Source organism: Hemiscyllium ocellatum, chromosome 4 (assembly GCF_020745735.1).
Source record: "Hemiscyllium ocellatum isolate sHemOce1 chromosome 4, sHemOce1.pat.X.cur, whole genome shotgun sequence".
NCBI lineage: Eukaryota > Metazoa > Chordata > Chondrichthyes > Orectolobiformes > Hemiscylliidae > Hemiscyllium > Hemiscyllium ocellatum.
In genome coordinates, this window is record NC_083404.1 from 85,315,069 (window position 1) to 85,338,706 (window position 23,638).

Sequence of the window (23,638 nt, forward strand, 5' to 3'; positions counted from 1 at the left end):
CGTGAGTTGGCACTTCAGATTGCTTTGATCTACTACAATTTGCCTATCGTTGTAAAATATGTACAGGAGATGCCATCTCTCTGGCCCTACTCTCATCCCTGGAACATCTGAATAACAAGGACACCTACGTCAGTCTCCTATTTATTGACTTTAGCTCTGCCTTCAACACCAAACAAACTTATCTCCAAATTCAGATCTAGGGCTGTACTCCCCCCTCCTCTGCAATTGGATCCTTGACTTCCTGACCCGTAGACTGCAAACAGTAGGGATAGGTAACAATACCGTCTCCACTATAATCCTCAGCGCCTTACTATACTCCTTACGCACTCACAACTGTGTGGGCAAATTGAGCTCTGATTCCATTTATAAATTTACTGATGACACCACGGTAGTGGGTGGGACCTCAAACACGACAAAGAGACAGAGTACAGGAAAGAGACAAACAGCTTAACGGCATGGTGTAACAACAACAACAACAATCTCTCACTCAATGTCGGCAAACCGAAGGAGCTAGCCATTGACTTCAGGAAGAGGAATGGAGGACACGTCCCTGTCTGTATTAATGGTACTGAGGTGGAAGTTGTTTCAGTTGGGATATTTTCCTTTCAGGAGAAGCCAGCAGCAGGAGCCTTTTGTGACATGGTAGCTCAGTGGTTAGCACTGTTGCCTCACAGCAGAAGGTGCCCAGGTTTGATTCCAGCCTCAAGTGACAGTGTGGATTTTGCATGTTCTCCCCGTCTCTGCGCGAGTTTCCTCGAGGTGATCTGGTTTCCTCCCACAATCAAATGATGTATCGAAGGCCATGCTGAAATAGTCTGTAAAGTTCAGCATTGAGTAGGCTAGGTTGATTAGTCATGGTAGATGTGAAGTTAAGGGACAGAATTGCCGGGGGGGGCTGTCACAGGGAGAGACACCAAAAATAACCAAATGAATTCTGGAAGAATTTTAAATCCCTTTCCTTGTGGGAGAACAGGGGAACTGCTTTTGTGTTCATGATTAAGCAGACTGCTGATGAGTATTTGGTTCCTGTTCAAAGGAAATGGAATGAACAGGCAGGCTTTTAATGAATAGAGGGTCACTCACAAATGCCTCGACAATGGAACGGTATCCAGAAAAATATAGGCTGACAAGCAGTTTTCCATAATACTTTCCAAAATGCTGCTGAGCTAGGGGTAACTGAGAAACTGTTCCTGTATGCTATTTAACAGTCAGAAGTATGGAACTGTGATAAAATGTTTCAAAAGATTAGCATTATTGTGAAAATGATCTTTTTTGTAAAAATGATTTCATACGTTAGTAGCCTGTTGTGTTTGTCTGTTTGTCTGACACAGAAAACGTCTTAAAAGAGGAGATTTTGTCAACTGGTTTATTTCCAGTCACAATTTTGAAAATTTCTCTCAATGTTGTCAATCTGTTGGGAATCATAAAATCCACGTTGGCTGCTACCCTTATCATCATTGATCATACTAGAAATTTTGCAGCACTTAAGGGGAGATTTTACACGTTGAAACATTTAACCACTGAAGAACTTGACTTTGTATTTTGCTAGAAACACAGTTAGGAGAAAGTGAGGACTGCAGATGCTGGAGATCAGAGCTGAAGAAGGGCTCATGCCCGAAACATCGATTCTCCTGCCTCTTGGATGCTGCCTGACCTGCTGCGCTTTTCCAGCAACACATTTTCAGCTCTAGAAACACAGTGACTTTATTTCAACCATACCTAAAAATTCTGCATGTGAATTTCTGCAGTGTAGAAACAGAGGCAATTTAGTTTCTTCTGCCAAGTCAAACTGCTTTTCAAAGTATCTGAAAGAAAAGTATATTCTTAGTATTTCAATACAAAGTTTTATCAATTAAGGCTGACAAAAATTCACAGGCTATCAATTAAGGTCTTAATGTACACTTACATATGCTGATCACCAATAATGTTATAGTGAAGCTCAACATATTCTAATGTTTTCATTTGAAGGTCATTTTGGTACATAAAGAAAAGGATATTGTATAATGAATAGGGAAGGGCTCTTGTGGCACAGAGGTAGTGCCTCTACTTCTAGACAAGGAAGGTTAGTTTCAATTCCCACTGGCTTTTTTTTTTAAAATGTATTCATTTCTTTGGAAGTGGGTGTCACTGGCTGACCAGCACTTATTGCCCATCCCTAGTTGCCCTTGAGAAGGTGGTGGTGAGTTGCCTTCTTGAACTGATGTTGTCCACCTGCTGTGGGTTGACCCACAATGTCATTAGGGAGGGAATTTCAGGATTTTGACAGTGAGGGAATGGAGATACATTTCCAAGTCAGAATGATGAGTGGCTTGGAGGGGAAATTTAGGGTGATGGTGTTCCCATATATCTGCTGTCCTTGTCCTTCTAAATTGACATGGTCATGGGTTTGGAAGGTGCTGTCTGAGGATTTTTGGTGAATTTCTGCAAAACACACACTGCTGCTACTGAGCATTGGTGGTGGCGGGTGTGGATGCTTGTGGATGTAGTGCCAATCAAGTGGACTGCTTTGTCCTCAACGTTGTTGGAACTGCACTCATCCAGGCAAGTGGGGAGGGTTTCATCACATTCCTGACTTGTGCCTTGTAGATGGTGGATGGGCTGAGGGACAAAGAGTGTGGTGCTGGAAAAGCACAGCCGGTCAGGCAGCATCTGAGGAGCTGGAGAAGCCATGTTTTGAGTATGAGCTCCTCATCAGGAATAAAGGGAGTCAGGAGGAGGGTTCCCCACTGCGGTATTCCTAGCCTCTGACCTGCTCTTGTAGCCACTGTGTTTATGTGGTGAGTCCATTTGAGTTTCCAGTCAATGATAACCCCAAGGATGTTGATAGTGGGGGAATTCAGAAATGGTAACGCCATTGAATTTCAAAGGGCAGTGGTTAGATTGTCTCTTATTGGTGATGGTCATAGCCTGGCATTTGTGTGGCGCATATGCTACTTGCCACTTGTCAGCCTAAACCTTGATGTGGTCCAGTTCTTGCTGCATTTGGACATGAACTGTTTCAGTATCTGCAGAGTTGCAAATGGCACTGAATATTCAGCAATCATGAGCAAATACCCCCACTTCTGACCTTATGATGGAGGGAAGGTCATTGATGAATATGGTTGGGCCGAGGACACTACCCTGAAGAACTCCAGCAGAGATGTCCTGGTACTGAGATGATGGACCTCCAACAACCATGACCAACTTCCTATGTGTCAGGTATGACTCTAACCACCAGAGAGTTTGCCTCCTTAAGTCCATCAACTCAGGTTCTGCCAGGGCTCTTTGATGGCACACTGTTGAATGCAGCCTTTATGTCAAGGGCTCTCACTCTTTCTTCATCTCTGGAGTTCAGTTCTTTTGTCCATGTTTGAACTAAGGCTGTGCTGAGGTCAGGAGCTGAGTGGCCCTGGTGGAACCCAAACTGGACGTCACTGAGCAGGTTATTGCTAAGTAGGTGCTGCTCGATAGCATTGTTGATGACACCTTCCATCACTTTACTGATGATCAAAAGTAGACTGATTAAGTGGAAATTTTGCTGGGTTAGATTTGTTCTGCTTTTTATGTAGAGGACATACTTGGGAAATTTTCCACGTTGTCAGGTAGGTGCTGGAACAATACTGGAACAGCTTGGCTAGGGAAGCGTTAAGGTCTGGAGCACAGGTCTTCAGTACTATTGCTGGAACGGTGTGATGGCCCATAACCTTTGCAGTATCTAATGTCTCCAAATGTTTCTTAGTGTAATGTAGATTGAATCAAACCGGCTGAAGATTGGTATCTGCAATGCTTGGGACCATTGGAGGCGGTGGAGATGGATCACCCATGCAGTACTTATGGCTGAAGGTTGGTGAGAAAGGTTGCACCTTACCTTTTACACTGATGTGCTGGGCTTTTCCATCATGGAGGATGGGGATTTTTGTGCAGCCTGCTCCTCCAGAGTTGTTTAATCGTCCACCACCATTTATGGCAGGAAGTGCCAAGCCTGCGGAGCTTAGATCTGATCAGTTGGGTATGGGAGATCACTTAGCAATGTCCCCATGACTTGCTACTTATGCGGTTAGCATGCAAATAGTCTTTTTTGGTGATGGTAAGTTGGGGATATGCCAGGCCATGAGGCTGCAGATTGTGCTGAAGTACAATTCTGCTGCTATTGATGGCCCACAGCACCTCATGGATGCCCTGTCTTGAGTTGCTAGTTCTGCTTGAAGTCTATCCCATTTAGCACAGTGATAATGCCACACAATACGATGGAGGGTATTCTCAATGCTAAGGTGGGACTTCAACTTCACAAGGACTGTGCGTTAATCACTCTTACCGATACTGTCATGAACAGATTGCATCTGCAGCTGGCAGATTGACAAGGATGAGGTCAAGTATGCTTTTATCTCGTTAATTCGCTCACCACCTGCCATGGAACCAGTCTAGCAGCTATATCCTTTAGGATGCGACCAACTTGATCTAAAGTATTGCTGCCAAGCTAATCTTGGTGGTGTACATCGAAATCCCAGATCCAGAGGATATTTTGTTCCCTTGCCATCCTCAGTGCTTCCTCCAAATGTTGTTCAACATTGAGGAGTACCAATTCATTAGCCGAGGGAGGACAGTATATAGTAATTAGCAGGAGCTTTCCTTGCCCATGTTTAACCTGAAGCCATGAGACTTCCTGGGATCCAGAGTCAATGTTGAGGACTCCCATGGCAATTCCCTCCCAACCGTATATGACCATGTTGCCACCTCTGCTGGGTTTTTCCTGTTATTGGAACATGACATATCCAGGGATGGTGATGGCAGTGTCTGGGACATTGTCATACTCACAGAATCATACCTGACAGACAATATCAAACTGTTGCTTGACTAGTCTGTGAGACAGCTGAAAATGTGTTGCTGGTCAAAGCACAGCAGGTCAGGCAGCATCCAAGGAACAGGAAATTTGACGTTTCGGGCCAGAGCCCTTCATCAGGAATGGCTGAAGAGCTTCTGTGCAGAGGAGATGACCTGGGGGGTGCAGTGAGAGAGAGACTCACTGAAATCCTTGTAGAGGGAGGAAGAGAGCTTCTTCAAGGAAGGTATCCTTGCAAGAGGATTCGCAGTAGGCTAAAATCTTCGAGTAAAAAGTGAGGTCTGCAGATGCTGGAGATCACAGCTGAAAATGTGTTGCTGGTCAAAGCACAGCAGGTCAGGCAGCATCCAAGGAACAGGAAATTCGACGTTTCGGGCCAGAGCCCTTCTTCATCAGCTGTCTGTGAGACAGCTCTCCCAATTTTGGCACTAGCCCTCAAATATTAGTAAGGAGCATTTTGCAGGGTCGACAGGGCTCTTTCTGCCATTGTCTTCCGATGTCTAGGTCAATACCAGGTGATTTGTACAGTTTCATTTCTTTGAGACTTTGCAGCAATTGGTACATCTAAATGGCTTGCTAGGCCATTTCAGAGGGCAACTTAGAGTCAACCATTTTGCTGTGGGTCTGGAGTCATCATGTAGGCCAGAGCAGATGAGGGTGGCAGATTTCCTTCTCCTAAGGATATTAATGAACCAGATGGGTTTTTCTGACAATCAACAATGATTTCATGGATATCAATAGATTCTTAATTCCAGATTTTTGTTTTATTGCATTCAAATTTCACAATTTGCTGTGACAGGATTTGAAACTGGGTCCCCAGAATGTTACCTGGGTATCTGGATTAATAGTCTAAAGATAGTATCACTAGGCCATTGCCTTCCCTACAGTAGTGTGTAATAACATCTCTGAATAGGTTGACTATTAAATATACCAAATAGGATGGATCATAGACAGATGCAGATCACGTAAGCTAACATTTCTGATCACAGGTTGAATGTGAAGCAAGTCTTTTTCACTATCTATACAGATCAGTCAGGATTTAGAAAGTAACACTGCCTTGATGTCATACTGGATTGTAGAAGTGCCATACAGTAACCAATCTCTTCTTTCAAGGGCATCACTGGCTAAGCCAGAATTTATTCCTTATCCCATAACTGTACCCAAGGTGGTGGTAGTGAGCCACTTTTTGAGTCTTTGCAGTCCATGTAGTGTAGCTACAGCCTGTACAATGTAGGAGAAAGGAAATTCCTGGATTTTGAACTAAGTGACAATGAAGGATTGGCAATATGGTTCCAAGCCAAGGTGGTATAGGTTTGGAGGGGAATTTAGAAGTCAAGGTGTAAATAATACATATTTATTTTACTAAATGATAATGATTTATAAATTGTCAATCATCAACCTTATTCAGTCATATTTATTTTCTACAATGTTACCATCAGCTTTTATTCCTGGTTTAATACATATAAAATAAATATCCTGAACTTAATTCCTCGAAATCAGTTCCACAAAACCAATAATAATCGATGTTTCTTTTCTTGTGCTTTGTCAAAAATCATAATGCACAGTTAAATCTGGCCAAGCTCTACACAGGTTTGGAATGGACCTTTAATTATTTTACAAAAAAATGTCCTTATTTTAAATGTAAATTTGACACAGGTTTTTTGACAAATAAACTGAAATGGTTGTACCATCCAGTAGAAGACAATATCACAAAATAATGAAATTTCTAATGCAAAGAAAGATAACAAAATAACTGACACCATTTCTGTCATGACAGAAATGTCAGTGTTGTTTTCACAAATTTTTTTCCTGAAAGAAATTTATAAAAACTTGGGTGTGTAGAGCACAATTTCAAACTTCACAGATGATGCAAAATTTGGAAATATTGAGAAGAATAGCAAATGACTGAGGACAGGCTAGAGGACTGGACAGACGCTGCAGCAAATGAGAGAGCAAACCAGAGAAGACTGAATGATGCATTTTGGAGAAAGAATGAGGAGAGGTAGTATAAATTGAAAGGTACAATTCTAAAAGGAGGTGCGAAAACAAAGGGATGATAGGCTTAACGTACATAAATCATTGAAGGTGACAGAGGAAGTTAGAATCCTAGAATTTGTAAATAGACAAGAGGATAAAAAGAAAGTGGATGTGGTGATCTTAAACTCTACTCATCTTCATAGAGTATTGTGACTAATGCTGGGCACCACATTTTATAAAGTATGTGAATGCACTGAAGAGGAAGGATAAAAGATTTATGAGAAGAAGAGATCTCAATTGCATGACCACGTGAAGCTGGGACTGGTCTGCTTACAGAAGACAAGGTTGACAGGAGAATTGATGGAGGTGTTTAAAATAACGAGGGAATTAGACAGATTGGATGGGAAGAAACCATTCTTAATGGATGAAGATTTGAAAGTCATTTAAATTAAATCACAAAAGAATCAATGGTGACATGAGAAAAACCTCTTCTTCCCAGCGAGTGTTTCAGATTTGGAACATATTCCTGAGAGTATAGTGAATTGGATTAATTACAGCTTTCAAAAGGAAATTATCTGAAGAGAAAAGAAATTTGCAGGACTACAGGTTTGGAAGCGAGATTTGTGGAGTTGCTGTAGCATGGAAAAGACATGCCAACTGGTTACAGCACAGAATAAGACCATTCTATGAATCATTACATTATGAAGGCCAATAGGCAAATTGCAATTCAGCAGGAACAGCTTTTGTGCAATAACAATTTAAAAATAGACATAACTTTAATTGTTTAAAGATTTACATACGCGATTGTTATCTCTGCGCACAGAGATTTTTCATTTCCTTCTAATTACCCTTGGGACTATCCTGATAGGAACATGGAGATAATGTAGATGTCAATAATCTTTGGCAGAAAAAGAAATTTGGGAGGGGTATAAAACAGGTGTTTGTGACTTAAGCAGACAGCAAAAATAAAATTAAATACTTACTTTAGTTGAATCTCTTTAGGGCAGAATTCCAATCTATCAAAATCTACAGAAGTAAAAATTAAGAAGAACCAGTAAGTAACATGATTATCAATCATTAGCTATGTACCCAACCTAGTTACAGAAACTAACCATTATGTTTCCATGGGAAAACAATGTTAAATCAATCCTACAATAGGACAGGCATAATTTTTTACACTTACCCAAACCACATTCTCCAATGGCCACCACTTTCCCTTTGTTCTCAACGGCCAAAGTTTTAAGATCAGACAAGTACTGCGCTGGATTATTCTGCTCAAATTCACTACAGCGTGTAGGGTGACAACCAACTGTACTATAGAAAGAATCTGTAAGGAAATAGCATTAAGGAAAAACGATCATTTGACATGTATGGGAGATGTGTTTGATCTGAAGTAGCCATTTTGTCACATATTAAAAGCACGGAAAACCATTTTGAATCTCATATTAGGGTCTGCTTGCTAAGCTCACACTTTCCCAAGCTTAGTGAGGTGGTTGACCTTGCAGCTGTACTTATACCAGATAAATGAATTCTTTCCCAGCATGGGAATGTTCGTCTATTCCAAGAACCTACTGTATACTAACACTTGCTTATAAGCTACTAACCAACACCACTTAGACACTATGTGACTGAGACTAATGACTGGGCAAAGTACCTAACTTGCTCGTTATCCTGCAATTAATGGTTTGCTAATTGTTACATGATTGTAATATTTATAATCACATAACTCTCTGTATCTCATTGGAGTGACGTGTGACCGTTCGGTCAACTTGTCTCTCCCAGTGAGCTCATGAATAAATGAGTTAACAGTAAAGGTTTGTGTGGCACGATTACTTGTCTAAATTGGACCGCTACGAGCGATTCACCCACTGCATAATTCATTTCATCCCCAACAACATTTCCACAAGAATCATACACGTCTGTCAGAGAAAGCTCAGACTATTTCTCTGGCAAGTAAAAGATCAAGAAGATATCAGTAACATGTTTAAAATAATATAGAAATTAATAAGATATACACAAATACCACAGCCTTTTACAGAGCACCTTTAACATCCCAAAGTACTTCACGAGAGTGTTATCAAACAAAGTTTGACAACAGCACAAGGATATATTGGGACACATGATCAAACATTTTAAATACTGTTTAAACCTACTTACTGATAAACTAGGTGAAAGATTGCCTAAGCAAACGTCAGTGGGTGGGAACTCCAAAACTCAGGATCCAGTCAGCCAAAGCCACAACCAACAACACTGGTAGCAGGGCATCTCAAACAATTTTGTTTTTGTGTGCACAGACTGAAGGTACCATGTCATAGAGGTCATGAAAAAATACTGCAGATGTTGACAATGAAACACAAGTGAAAATGCTGGAGATGCTAAGCCAGTATGTCAGCATTTGTGCAAAGTGAAATCAAGTTAACATTACAGATTGGTGACCTTTCATAAAACTGGGAAATATTAAAGATGCATCTGTTTTAATCAAGTGCAGGGTGTGGAGACAGGGATCTTCACCTTCTCACTTCCTGTCATCCAGGCTTTCAAAATCCATTTCAGGTAAAACTGTGCATTAACTATACCTTATTCTTTAATAAATAGTACTTGTTGAATTTCACTGGGGAAGCCAAATGTAGGTGAGGTGAGTGCTTTGTTGAACACCTTCATTTTGTCCACTAGCATAATCCTGAGATTCTAGCTGCTTTCTATTGTAATTCTCCACTCCATTCTCACACTGATCACTCTGTACATTCTTCACCCCTCTAAATGAAGCTAAACCGAAGCATAGGAAATCTTTCAATTTTGCAGCCCATGAAATAGATTTCAATACCTCAGATTGTAATCACAGCTCAATTTTGCCAATACAGCTCTCAAGTTTGTTCCTTTGCTTCTTTTGTTACTAGTCTCATTGTCTCAATTATTTACCTTCAATTCTATCACAGACTTCCCCTTTTGTTCTTTACTTCTTTATTTGCTAACATTTCGAACAAATACCAGCTCTGAGAAAAGCTACAAGATCCCGAGTATTTTCAGTATTTCCTGTTTTTAATACACATGTCAAATGGTTACTTATATATCCATGCATTACTGAAGCTATTTCACATTTATGGCCAGAGAATAAAACAGCATACTTGAGTGCATGTTTAAATTCAAGTCCAATGCAAATTTCTGCCATTTTGACTATTAATGATCATAGTACTTTACCCTAAAGGTACTTTGCCATCAGATTATTAGCTTGCAAAACCTTTATGAACTTTTTTGAAAGCAAAACAATCACTGGAATAATGGTGAGATTACTGATTAATAGCAGGAGTAGCACTTCTGCTTATTTCTGGTAATATATTGGTACTTTACGTCCATTTTTAAATTTAGAAAGAGAAGTATTTGCGTTTAAATAGCATCTTATCGCCTATCTCTACAGTGTTCTGAGATAATATTGAATGAAATATTTCTGAATTGCAGGTAGGTAAACAAGGCAAATATTTCACAGTATCACAATAGTTACAGCACAAAAGGGAGCTGTTCTACTGTCTTTTTGTACAGTACAATCGAGATGTTCATTCATAGTGAGCTTAATGAGCAAAAAGAAATATGGAATAATGACATTGCTTATTAGCTTCTAAGCAAGAACTCAAATGTAAAAGTATATTCAAGCTGTTTCAGGACCTACCCCAGGTCAGCAGAATGGATTTCACATGAAAAATATTATCCAGAATAAACCCATGACTAAAATGTGATTCAACTCTTTTACCACAAATTATTTTCATGTTTTGTTAAACTGCTTTCAGACTCAAAGGCAGATAAAAGTTAATAACTTTTGTGACATAATTTAAATTTGATACTTTTAAATTCTGCAGTAAATCTGGCCGACTATAATTTCTCATTTTGTAAATGTAAAAGTGAAATTGCAGAACTGTACCAGCATGAGCAACACATGTTAGTCACAGCACAAAATTCAAATTATTTGTTATACTTTTTTTCAGTAACACTGTTGTTCCTTGGTACAGCTTAAATCTAAAGAATTATTTAATTGAAATCAACAAAACTTACATTGAATGCTGCAATAAGATTAATGCACCCCCTTGAGCATTTTCAAGAAATACTTTCAAGTAAAGCAGGTTTCATAACTGACCTCTTGTCTTTGCCAATTCCAGTGCATCTTTGCTATCTTGTAAACTGCCTCCTGTAATCATAAACTGAACAAAAGAGAAAAAAATATAATGTATGCTGAACAATTTGCCTATTTATCCTTGTTTGGAGGAAAATGTGTATTTAATATAATGTAGACTTACAGAAGACAAACAGAACAATACAGGAGACAGGACTGTTATCCTGTCACATAGATGGGAAATAATTACTGTATTGCATGATATAGGAATAATTTTCAATGCAGTTCTTCTGAATTCTATGCCCACTGTATTCCATGGCAGTCAATTGTTCAACTCGTGTTCACTGCAGAAACTAATCTTTAATAGTACATGCAGAATACTGGAAGTACAAAATAATCTAAACTACAAGTCAGGCTCAAAACTCTATCATCAAGCACAACTAGTGTAAAGACCATTTACAAAAAGTACATGTTAAAAATTAAAATAGGTTTTTAGCAAATGCTGATACTTAGATTAGAATAGAATATAGAATCCTAGCTCACATTTTCATGGCAGACATAGTTCCACAGGACAAACACCTTGACACTCAAACTACATTCAGGCCAGCACGGTGACTCAGTGGTTAGCACTGCTGCCTCACAGCACCAGGGTCCCAGGTTCAATTCCAGCCTTGGGCAACTGTCTGTGAGGAGTTTGCACATTCTCCATGTTTCTGTGTGGTTTCCCTCCGGGTGCTCTGGTTTTCTCCCGCAATCCAAAGATGTGTAGGTTAGATGAATTGGCTATACTAAATTGCCCACAGTGTCAGAGGTAAATGGGTCTGAGTGGGTTACTCTTCGGAGGGTCGGTGTGGACTAGTTGGGCCGAAGGGCCTGTTTCCACACTGTAGGGAATCCAACTAATCCACATTTCTATCCCAGCAGCCACAATTCAGTCTGGATAGGCCATTGACTATTCATTTCGAGAAATCTTTTTGCCATATTTAGGAATAAAATAGACCATTTCAGCTGTCAACCTAGCCTGCCATTCAATATGACCATGGCTTATCTTCTAATTTAATATCTTTTTTCCATGGTATCCCCATATCCCCCCTAATATCAATGGTATTTAGAAATCTGTCAGTCAATCGCTAATTTAAGCATGAGTAAGGTTCTAAAGCTGTCTAAGGTAGAGAATTCCAAAGATACAGGACATTGAGTTTCAAAAAAAATCCTCACCTAAGTCCTTAATGACTTCCCAATTACAAAATTGTGTTCCTGGTTCCAAACTCCCCTACCATAATCCTGCCTATTTCTAAGCATTTTCTATGTTTCGATAAGATTACCTCACACTCTGAACTCCATAGGATACAAGCCCGCTTTCCTCAAATTCTCTTCATAGAACAGCCCTGACATCTAGGGAAAAAGTCTGGAGAAACGTTGCTGCATTCCCTCTATGGCAATAATATCTTTTAAAGGTATGGGATTCTAGGTGTGATCTAACCAAGAAATATAACTGAAACTAGACTTTGCAATTCCTGCACACAAATCCTCTTGCTATAAAAGCTAACATACCAATATCCTTCCGAAGTGCTTGCTACACCACACCTGCCTTCTTGCTTTCAGTGCATTATTGGCAGGGACACCCAACTTCCCACCCATCTAAATTTTCTAACTTTTTATTATTTAAGAAATACTCCACCTTTCTGGTCTACCTCAGCGCACAATCTCACATTTTTACACTGTATAATCCATCTGCCACATTCTTGTCCATTAAGCTTGCGCAAATTCTCTTGAAGAGACTTCATATTTTCCATGTAGCACACATTCTTCCTCAGAATGCACACTTCGCCAAAACAATCTTCTAACGAATATTTATTTCCTTTAATTCCTCATTCTGCTTAATGCCTGGAATCTCTAAATTTGGGAGATCAGTAAATTTCAGAATTTCTACAGGCTTCAGTTTAATTATACTGAGTGATCCGGTAAATCAATTTTAATCTCTCAATATTCAAATTATATTCAAGTGGAATTCAAAATCAATATTTTGGAAACTCTTGACAGAAAAGAGAATTTTGTTTACCTTTTGAACTCCAGTTTTGACAGCTCTCTGTATTACATCCAAAAAATCATCTGTAAGAGTGCACAAACAGATTCTGTGTCCTATAACTTCTCATTCAAGAAAAGATATCAGGAGCTTTGATTGTCCAAGGTCCTGATAATTAAATAATGTTTTGATGCTGGAGATAATTGAATTTAGTATTGTGGTAGTAAGCAAAGGCCTATTATTTCTCAAGATATTAGAAGTTCATGTTCCTAGTAAGCTGGATTTTTGGCCACACAGCAATTACAAATTAAGTTTGCAATTTTATTTTTTGTTAAGAGGTGTGTTGCATTTCTAGACGTGACCTGGATTGCACCTGAATTGGAAGGGGACTAATACACTGGCAGAGAGATTTGCTCGAGCTGCTTGGGAGGATTTTAACTAGTAAGGTTGGGGGACTGGGTAGGGAAGTTGGGACCCAGGGAGATAATGAGGAATGAGGTAAGTTTGAGACTGGTACAGTTGGGAAAAGGAGCAAATCCTATAGTCAGGGCAGGCAGGAACAAAGCAGAGAATGAGGGAGAACTGACAAATTAAACTGCATTTATTTCTGGGCAAGAAGCCAAACAGGGAAGGCAGACTAACTCAGGGCATGGTTAGGAACATGGGTCTGGTTATCATAGCAATTACAGAAACGTGGCTCAGGGATGGACAGGACTGGCAGCTTAATGTTCCAGGGTACAAATGCAAGAGGAAAGATAGAAAGGAGGACAAGACAGGAGGGGGAGTGGTATTTTGATATGGTACAACACTACGCTGTACTTAGGGAGGATATTCCTGAGAATACGTCCAGGAAAGTTATTTGGATGGAACTGAGAAATAAGAAAAGGATGATCACCTTATTGGGATTGTACTAAAGAGCCCACTCCCCCTATCGCCCCCTATATGGAAGATACAGAATGAGGGGAAATAGATGGTGACATCTTTAATAATGTCCATATTAGAGGTGGTGGTGCTGGATGCCTTCAAAGGTGTACCCTAGAAGTCTGTGGGAAGCTAGGGAAATGATTACTTGATCCCTTGCTGAGGTAACTGTATCATCAATAATCACAGGTGAGGTCCTGGAAGACTGGAGTTTGTCTAACGTGATGCCTCAATGAGAAGGGTGGAAAAGAAAAGCCAGGGAACTACAGACTGGTGAGCCTGATATCGGTTGTGGGCAAATTGTTGGAGGGAATCCTTAAGGATAGGATATACATGTATTTGGAAAGACAAGGATTGATTTGGGATAGTCAACAATGGCTTTGTGCGTGGGTAATCATGTTTCACTAACTTGTTTGATTTGGAGATGCCGGTGTTGGACTGGGGTGTACAAAGTTAAAAATCACACAACACCAGGTTATAGTCCAACAGGTTTAATTGGAAGCACACTAGCTTTCGTAGCGACGCTCCTTCACCAGGTGATTGTGGAGGGCTCGATCGTAACACAGAATTTATAGCAAAAATTTGCAGTGTGATGTAACTGAAATTATACATTGAAAAATTGATTGTCTGTTAAGCCTTTCGTCTGTTAGAATACAGTGATAGTTTCACTTCTTCATGTGTAAATCACAAAACCTTTTTTTAAAGTTGCATTCTCGGGTTAGCTATTAACAATGGTGATAGCTAGACTATATGTTAAAGGTGTTAGCCCCCGTGTTCTCTGTCTAAGACCTGATGTTTAGATTGATTCTAATCTAAAAAGTGAGATAACAGAGTTTTACATAAATTCATGCAGTTTTTGAGCTCAAAGTTCTACATGAATGTACACAGTTTTTGAGCAAAGTGCAATGTAACTCTGCAAGTACAAATTCACCCCACAAAATATATGTGTGCATGTGTGTCTGTGTGTGTCTGTGTCTGTGTGTGTGTGTGTGTGTGTGTGTGTGTGTGTAAACTATCACTTTATTCTAACAGATGAAAGGCTTAACAATGTATAATTCAAGTTACATCACATTGCAAATTTTTGCTATAAATTCCGTGTTACGATCGAGCCCTCCACTGTCAACTGATGAAGGAGCGTCGCTCCAAAAGCTGGTGCGCTTCCAATTAAACCTGTTGGACTATAACCTGGTGTTGTGCGATTTTTAACTTGTTTACGTTTTTTGAAATAGCAATGAAGTGGATTGACGAGGACAGAGCAGAGGATGTGATCTATGTGGACTTCAGTATGGCATTCGACAGGGTTCCTCACAGTAAACTGGCTAGCAAGATTAGATCATGTGGAATACAGGGAGAACTAGCCATTTGAATACAGAACTGGCTCAAAGGTAGAAGAGAGAGGGTAGTGATGGAGAGTTGCTTTCCAGATTGGAGGTTTTTTTAGATTAGACTTAGATTAGACTTACAGTGTGGAAACAGGCCCTTCGGCCCAACAAGTCCACACCGACCCGCCGAAGCGCAACCCACCCATACCCGTACATTTACCCCTTACCTAACACTACGGGCAATTTAGCTTGGCCAATTCACCTGACCCGCACATCTTTGGACTGTGGGAGGAAACCGGAGCACCCGGAGGAAACCCACGCAGACACGGGGAGAACGTGCAAACTCCACACAGTCAGTCGCCTGAGTCGGGAATTGAACCCGGGTCTACAGGCGCTGTGAGGCAGCAGTGCTAACCACTGTGCCACCGTGCTGCCCGTGTGTGACCACTGCTTTTCGTCATTTATGCAAATGATTTAGATGTGAACACAGGAGGCATAGTGCTGCAATTTGGAAAGATAAATCAGGGCAGGACTTACTCACTTAAGGTCCTGGGGAGGGTGCTGAAGAAAGAGACCTTGGAATGTAGGTTCATAGTTCCTTGAAAGTGGAGTTGCATGCAAATTGAATAGTGAAGGCAGTGCTTGGTATGCTTGGGAAGTCCTGTTGCGGCTGTAGAAGACAATAGTTAGGGCACTTTTGGAATATTGTGCGCAGTTCTGGTCTCCCTCCTATAGAAAGGATGTTGTGAAACTTGAAAGGGTACAGAGACGATTTACAAGGATGTTGCCTGGTTGGGAGGGTTTGAGCTGCAGGGAGAAGCTGAATAAGCTGGGGCTATTTTCCCTGGAGCATCAGAGGCTGAGGGGTGATCTTATAGAGGTTTATAAACTCATGAGGGGCATAGATAGGGTAAATAGGATCCTTTCCTTGAGGTGGGAAAGTCCACAACTAGAGGGCATAAGCTTCAGGTGAGAAGGGAAAGATTTAAAAAAGGGCCCTATAGGACAACCTTTTCACGCAGAGGGTGGTACGTGTATCGAATGAGCTGCCCCAGAGGAAGTGGGGGAGACTAATACAATTACAGCATTTAAGAGGCATCTGTTTGGGTATATGAATAGGAGGGATATGGGCCAAGTGCTAGCAAACAGGACTAGATTAATTTAGGATATCTGGTCGGCGTGGATGAATTGGACCAAAGGGTCTGTTTCCGTGCTGTACACCTTTGTGACTCTGAAGTAAAATTGAATTTACTGAACCTATACAAAGAGTTAGGATACCCTTATTACCACTAGAGGTCACTCCATGATCATTCTTGCCAGCACATCAGAACTGATCCGTGATTTTTTTTCCCCCTGTAATGCCGCAAAAAGGCAAGTTCACAACCAATCACATTCTAAAAAAAAGGTGCTAGAGGTGCTAAAGTACTTAACCCATACCATATGAAGTGGTCACTCCTGGAGCTGTGCCAACAGCACTCAATAAATCAAATGCTAAACCACCTTACTCCCGTACAGCAAGTCAATAAAGTAACATGAAATTGGAGCTCATTATCTCACCACAGCTATTAATGCCCATTAAAGGGATGGGAAGGTTAGCTTACTGTTTACATATAAAATTTCATGGTTCAATTATATCCAATCAAAATAACATTTCAAACATATTAACATTCCATGCACAGACATAACAACAAATTTCACAAAGGTTCACAGTACTGATCTTTTAACAAAGAGTAAGTTAGTTGCAGTTACATGTCACGATTTACCTTGATGTTTCCGAGAACCACGATAAATCCCACGAAACATTGGATCTGTCAAATTTATTCCAATATCTGTTTAAAAAGTATTGAAGAAACTGACGTGCTTAATAAGAAATAAAGACAATAAAACAAACTGTGGACAAGAGAAAGGATATACACAAAGGGAAAATCTGAAAAAGGATATACACAAAGGGAAAGCCTGAGAAAATCAGAAGTTATTTTACATTCAGAACAATAGAAAAGCTATTAGGATTTTTAAAAAAGTGAGAAGTGATATTTACGTCTGCACTATGAATAGCGCTATGAGATTCCTGAATGCATTTACAGTTACAGGTAGTTCTTCTATAACACGCGTTTCATCAGCACAAATTGGCACTAATGTGATTGATGAATTGTGGACATTGTTTGCATACGCAAACTTCCTGCTGAATGGGCATACCAGGTTTTCCATAGCACGATCTTCTATAGAGCGATTTCTATCGTGGTTTCCCATAGCACGATTTTCTATAGCATGAGGTTGCAGAGGAACACAACTGTCACATTATAGCAGAACCACCTGTATAGTGCAGTAACAAATTTCCATGAATTGCCTATGCAGCATCATGAACCATTATAGGAATGAACTCTTGCACTTGTCAAAACCAATATTTTCTGAAGTGTCCTTCACCTTGGAATGGGAAATCTTCAAATAATGAGCTTGCAATATTAATAAACAGAGCTGGCTTCCATTTTATGAGTATCATTTGTCCATATCAGTGTTTCATCTTTATATCTGTATTTTATCTCGTAACTTTCACACTTTTTACTTAAACTTCAAAAATATTGTACTAATCTTAAATCTTGTTTAAAGCTAAATTTTGGTGCTGCTTATTTTAAAATTGGAATTAAAATCAAATCAAAAAGGAACTTAAATAAGTTTTATTAATTCACAGGAGAAAGTGAGGACTGCAGCTGGTGGAGATCAGAGGTCGAGTGTGTGGTGCTGGAAAAGCACAGCAGGTCAGGTAGCATCTGAGGAGCAGGAGAATCAACATTTCAGGCATAAGCCTGATGAATTTAGATATCTGGTCAGCATGGATCAGTTGGATTGAAGAGTCAGTTTCTATGCTGTACATCTGTATGATTATGATCGAGGGTGGGATCCTGGAAGAGCACAGCAGGTCAGAAGTAGCAGTATCCGAGGAGCAAAAAAAAAATCGACATTTCCAGCAAGAGCTCTTCATCAGGAATGAAGCTTGTCAGGCAAGGGGATGGAGAGGTAAATGGGAGAGAGGCTGCTGAGTGCGATAGGCAGGCGGAGGTGGGGGTAATGGTGATAGGTTGGAGAGGAGAATGGAACAGATAGATGGGAAGCTGACAGTCACTAAACAGTCACAATTAGGCCAGTTCTTTATTCCAAATATGCACTGATTCAAATTCTACCATCTGCCACAGTGGAATTCGAATCTTTTCCTCCCAGGAATTAGCATGGGTGTCTGGATGAATAGTCTAGTGACATTACCACTACGCCATTATCTTCAAATAATCACTAATCAGATGGCAGGACAAGTAGAAGGTCAGGAATCTGAATAGTAAGCTCTTGAACTGAGTCACACCTCACCTCTGCATTCCCTCATCAATCAAGAGACAAAGATGGAACAGACTGTACAGACTAAGTACTTGGGGTATTTACTACAGGAATGAAGACACTTAGAAAAACTGCTCCCTACAATTTTCACTCTTACTTTATGTCTTGTAGTAGTATATGATGGATTATAATGAGGTGGGCTCTCAAAGATGGAAGGAAGAGAACAATCTTTCCAACCAAGTAGGCATGGATGGATTTGAACATGGAAATTAACAATAGGAGTGGTCTCTCTAGCCTCCAGGACAGTGGAAAGGGTGAACAACATTACATCATCAGCATCGAGCTGTATGCTAACTTTTCCAGTATTCTCCTGCATTGCACACCTCAAGACTTCAAATCTTTCTTCTCTCTCCAGGAACCTTCCATTTCCTTTTGAGCATCCAACACGTTACTTGACCTATTACTATCACAAACTTATGCCTCACTGTAACTTTCTATAAATGTTGTTCTTCACTTTGTAAAAACCAGAACAAGCATCAATATTTCTCTAATAAGAAAAGATGATGTTTGTAGCTCAGGTTGAGGTTTAGGGTATAGGTTTGCTCGCTGAGCTGTAGGTTTGATATCCAGACATCCAGGGCAAACATATAAATAGAAAGCAGGAGACAACAGCCTTGCTTCACTTGGAGGTCGCCACTGATGATGTAACCTAGCCAGGTAATGAAACATCTGGATATCAAATCTACAGCTCAGCAAGCAAACCTACACCGGAAAAAAAATAATCTTGACAAGGTGAGACTTGGGGGAGTGATTGGTGGATGGTGAAAGAGGGAATGGTGAGACCTTCGGTGATACATTGCCTCCTTTGAGAAAGAGATCTTTGCTAGCACTCACTTGCAATGAGTGCCTGAGTCAACTGAGATATTTGTGGTTCCACCCTGTGAAGGGAACTGAAAACTCTGTGGATGTGACACTGCGTTAGGTATCTCACCTCATTAAGTCTGATTGAGCCTCTGCAGAATTTGCCCAGTAGGAAGACATGAGACTGAGAAGGCAGTGAGTGACACCATTGACATTGCCATCAGCGGGAGCAGTCACGTTGCTTCTGTTCTTGCTGATCAGTGCACAAGGTGCTCTCATTTAGGGAGCTAGGGTACCCGGGGGGAGAGAGCTGGGGCGGGGATGGGGGTGGGGAGAGGGTTGGGGGGAGGGGGAGAGCCGGGACCACCGGAGAGTGTGTATAGGAGGCGGGGTATGGGTGGGGGAGATGGGGTGTCCGGGGCGGGGAGCTGAGGGATCAGCCCCTCTCTCTCGGCTCGGGGACGTTGAGGGGGGCCCGGCCAGCAGTCTGCTCCTCCCTCCGGTAAACACTCACCGATGAAGGTTAAGCCGCTCCCCATTCTCCGTCCGGACGCCATCCGCTCCCGGAAGTGCTTCAGACCAGCTCTGACCTCTGACCCCTGACCCCGGGGGGGGGTTGAACCTGCGGCCAGAAGTCACAGTCTCCCTGGGTTGTGCTGAACCCAGAGGATCCTGCTTTACTGTAAATTATCGATTGATTCTGCAAGTTTCCGATGCGGGTCAGCCTGAGTAATCCGATCACAGTCAGTGTCAGTCAGGATACACTCACACAGACAGTGAGCCGGGCTGGCAAATGTTGTTCATTACACCGTGACCTCCAGTAAACAGCATCCAGGCTTCCCCATGGACAGGCTTTATTCCAGCGGAGGTGGAGTCGTGCCCGGGACCCAAGGAGTTGTCTGAAAATTTGGAGATTCCGAAGGATAACTCTATCCCTGGAACCCTCCAAAAAAATCCCCTTTTTAAATCAGAAAATGCCAAGGGTTCCTATACAATTAAGAAAAAATGTTTGTTCGGGAAAGGTTACCCGAGCAGACCCTGTCGTTATAGCTGGGGTAAAAGGTGAGGTCTGCAGATGCTGGAGATCACAGCTGAAAATGTGTTGCTGGTTAAAGCACAGCAGGTTAGGCAGCATCCAAGGAACAGGAAATTCGACGTTTCGGGCATAAGCCTGATGAAGGGCTTATGCCCGAAACGTCGAATTTCCTATTCCTTGGACGCAGTCTAACCTGCTGTGCTTTAACCAGCAACACATTTTCACCTGTCGTTATAGCTCCCAGGAACCAAACCCCCTTTTAACTGCTGTAAAGGCCACACTTTTTTCCCCAACCACACCCGCAGACCCGAACCCCTGCATCCCATTGAAGCCCACCCTGCATTCATCTGTTTCAAACTCAAACCCTTTTCAACTCCGAAGAGTCCGTTCCTCTTTCACCGTCTGGTGTTGACCCTCAGTTCACACGCTGCAGACCCAATCATTCCTTTCCCCCAGCTCCAGCCCGGTCGACCTCCATCACCATTTCCCAGGGTGCAAACTCTCACCAGAACTGACCCCTTCTTCCCCCAGTTACAGACCTTAACACCTTCCCCCAAACTGACACAGACATTCTCCAGCGCCAGTGCCAGACCTAATTTTTAAATTAGATTACTTACAGTGTGGAAACAGGCCCTTCGGCCCAGCAAGTCCACACCGACCCGCCAATGCGCAACCCACCTATACCCCTAACCTAACACTACGGGCAATTTAGCATGGCCAATTCACCTGACCTGCACATCTTTGGACTGTGGGAGGAAACCGGAGCACCGGAGGAAACCCACGCAGACACAGGGAGAACGTGCAAACTCCACACAGTCAGTCACCTGAGGCAGGAATTGAACACGGGTCTCTGGCACTAACCACTGTGCCACCATGCCACCCACTTTCTCACTACCCCCTTATTTCTTTTTTTCTACTTTAGGAAGGTCTATAATATATAACTTTTAACCTTATTTCATTTGTTTCATGCTAAACTATAATTACTGTAATGTTTAACCTTTAACTTTCTTCTTTCTTTCTATGTGGTTCTTAAGTTTCTGTACTTAGGTACTTATGCCTAAGATAGTAGCTTGTGTGACGACACTATACATTTTTTTCTGTACTTTGATATATGTGACAATAAAATCAAAATCATCACCCCATCATTTATCTGGCCACCTGACACCCTAACCAGTTGAGGCCCAATTTACTTGGAGCTCTGCACCCCTACTCTCCAGGTACCATAACTTCACACAATGCTATGCACTTAATTGTTTGAAAGTAGCTGTTGTGATTCTGGATCTTTACATTTTACAGCAGTCGACTAAATTTTAGAGCAACTTTAAATTTTATAGCAGATGGAGAAACTAAGCAACTACTTTGTTATCACAGAAGAAAATCTCCCAGCAAAAAACTAAGCAACCAAGAAACTGGTGAAACTGAGGAACTGAAATAAATTTATCTTCAAAAAGAGATAATTCTTGAAAAATTAATTGGATTATATGTTGGTAATATCCTGGACCAGATGAGCTGAATCCCAGAATTTTGAAGGAAATAGTTTTGGAGACAATGAATGTATTTGCTGTTATCTTTCAGAATTTTATAGATTCTGGGAAAGTTCCTGCAGACCCGAAAGTGGCAAATGTAAGCCTACTATTTAAGATTGGAGAAAGAGGGAGAATAGAAAACTACAGATCTGTAATTTGATGTTATTAGAGAAAATATTATAAATTATTACAAAGAATATGATAACTGGCCATTTAGAAAATAATGGTAAAATAATACGGCTAACAATAGATTTATGAAAAGAAATCATATTTGACAAACCTATTGGAGTTTTTTTGAGTATATAATTTGTAACAGAGGTAAAGGAGGTCCAGCCAATATGCTGTACAGGTATATTGGGATTATCAAAAAAGGTCTTTGATAAGATCCCACACAGGTGACAGAGTCTGTTTTCTTTGTGACCAAATGTAGAGTTGGGCCTAAAAATGCTTCCTCTCAGAACAAGTCATACACTATAATATGATTGCATTCTTCTCAGTTCATTGTATAGGTATTGTCATTCGGGTAGCTTTTTATTGCAGATTTTTGTTTATTGGATTCAGGTTGCAATATCTGCTATGGTACGATTTGAAAACGTACTTGGAATGCTCGCGCAATAGTACTTTTCAGTTTCAGTTTCAATTCAGTGTGTTTGCTCAGCGTAGGAACACCTCAAAGTGATCTCAGGCCCTTACATTTGTACTGGACATTCTTTGCGAGGACTTCCTATGTGAGATGAATCAGGAGGAAGATAGTTAATTTATCATTTGGTTTGCTCACCATCTACCCCTACGGCTACATTACTTTTTCCTCCTATCACTGTTGCTGACTTTCTCCTTTCCTCTGATGTCTGCTCTTCAATCTTGCTCTGTGACCATGGACTATTTCACTATCTCACTTTGTTATGAAGTTGAAGGCATATACTGTACTGTTAAGAGAGACAGAAAGCTGACAAACAATTGTGATGTCACAAAGTGTGCTGGAACATTGAAAGATACAACATTTTTGGCTATAATGTAGATACTGAGTTGTTTTCACAGCAATTCAAATTCAACCAATCATCTTACATTATGCCCCAAGATACTAAAACCCAGTCAAATTAGAATTTTACTGTTTTGACAACATCGAATCAATGAGACAATCCGATGTTTTGGGTTATAAAAAGCGGGTATTTTTGACAGTTAGCCAGAGAAAGAGCACCACTTGTCATTGTCATACAGTCTGCCTGCAAACCCAAACCTGGTCTTATATCATGCCTTATTCAAGTCACCTGCTTTTTATCCCTCCCCAGCCCATTTAATTATCTGTTATGTTCCCCCATTCTTAATATGCAGATCTCATACTTCCCTGTCCCTCTTGCCCTTGTGATTCTTTGCTCTGTACTCAAGTTTTCTCCCTGCATTCCCCAAAGTTCTTCCATTGCCCCCAATAATTATGCTTTTTAAGTTCAATTCGCTAATGTTCTTTTCTACCTAACCCATTTTAATCTAAATGTTGTGAGCTGTGCTCCTCTTGCCTTCCTGCTTAGGTTTGTTGGCATCAGTCAGCGTAGCTGCCTCACTTGGCCAGGTCAGGCTTTATCCTTTACACTCTAAACATTTGCACAACAAATGGTTTGGTTATGAAGGTGCCAATTACTGAAGAAGTGTGTACTCATTGGAACTTGGCAGAAGAAATCTCTCTCCCCTGCCAGGTACATGCCTCATACGTAGTTGGGTTTGTGAGT

General features: G+C 41.0%; 1 protein-coding gene across 2 annotated transcripts in view; it reads right to left on the minus strand.

The window, feature by feature from the left end:
* tatdn1 (TatD DNase domain containing 1) overlaps positions 1-19,945 on the minus strand; it is a 58,477-nt gene extending 38,532 nt beyond the window's left edge. Inside the window, exons 1-7 of one of the 2 annotated variants that reach the window (XM_060823560.1) lie at positions 19,867-19,945; positions 16,931-16,996; positions 12,961-13,010; positions 10,923-10,986; positions 7,980-8,123; positions 7,780-7,822; positions 1,720-1,805 (exon numbers count right to left, since the gene is read on the minus strand). In XM_060823560.1, the coding sequence (XP_060679543.1) occupies positions 1,720-1,805; positions 7,780-7,822; positions 7,980-8,123; positions 10,923-10,986; positions 12,961-13,010; positions 16,931-16,996; positions 19,867-19,909 (496 nt within the window). In that variant the 5' untranslated portion in view covers positions 19,910-19,945. The remainder of the gene's footprint in view (positions 1-1,719; positions 1,806-7,779; positions 7,823-7,979; positions 8,124-10,922; positions 10,987-12,960; positions 13,011-16,930; positions 16,997-19,866) is intronic. The other variant, XM_060823561.1, reaches the window with a different exon arrangement.
* Positions 19,946-23,638: the final 3,693 nt, after the last annotated feature.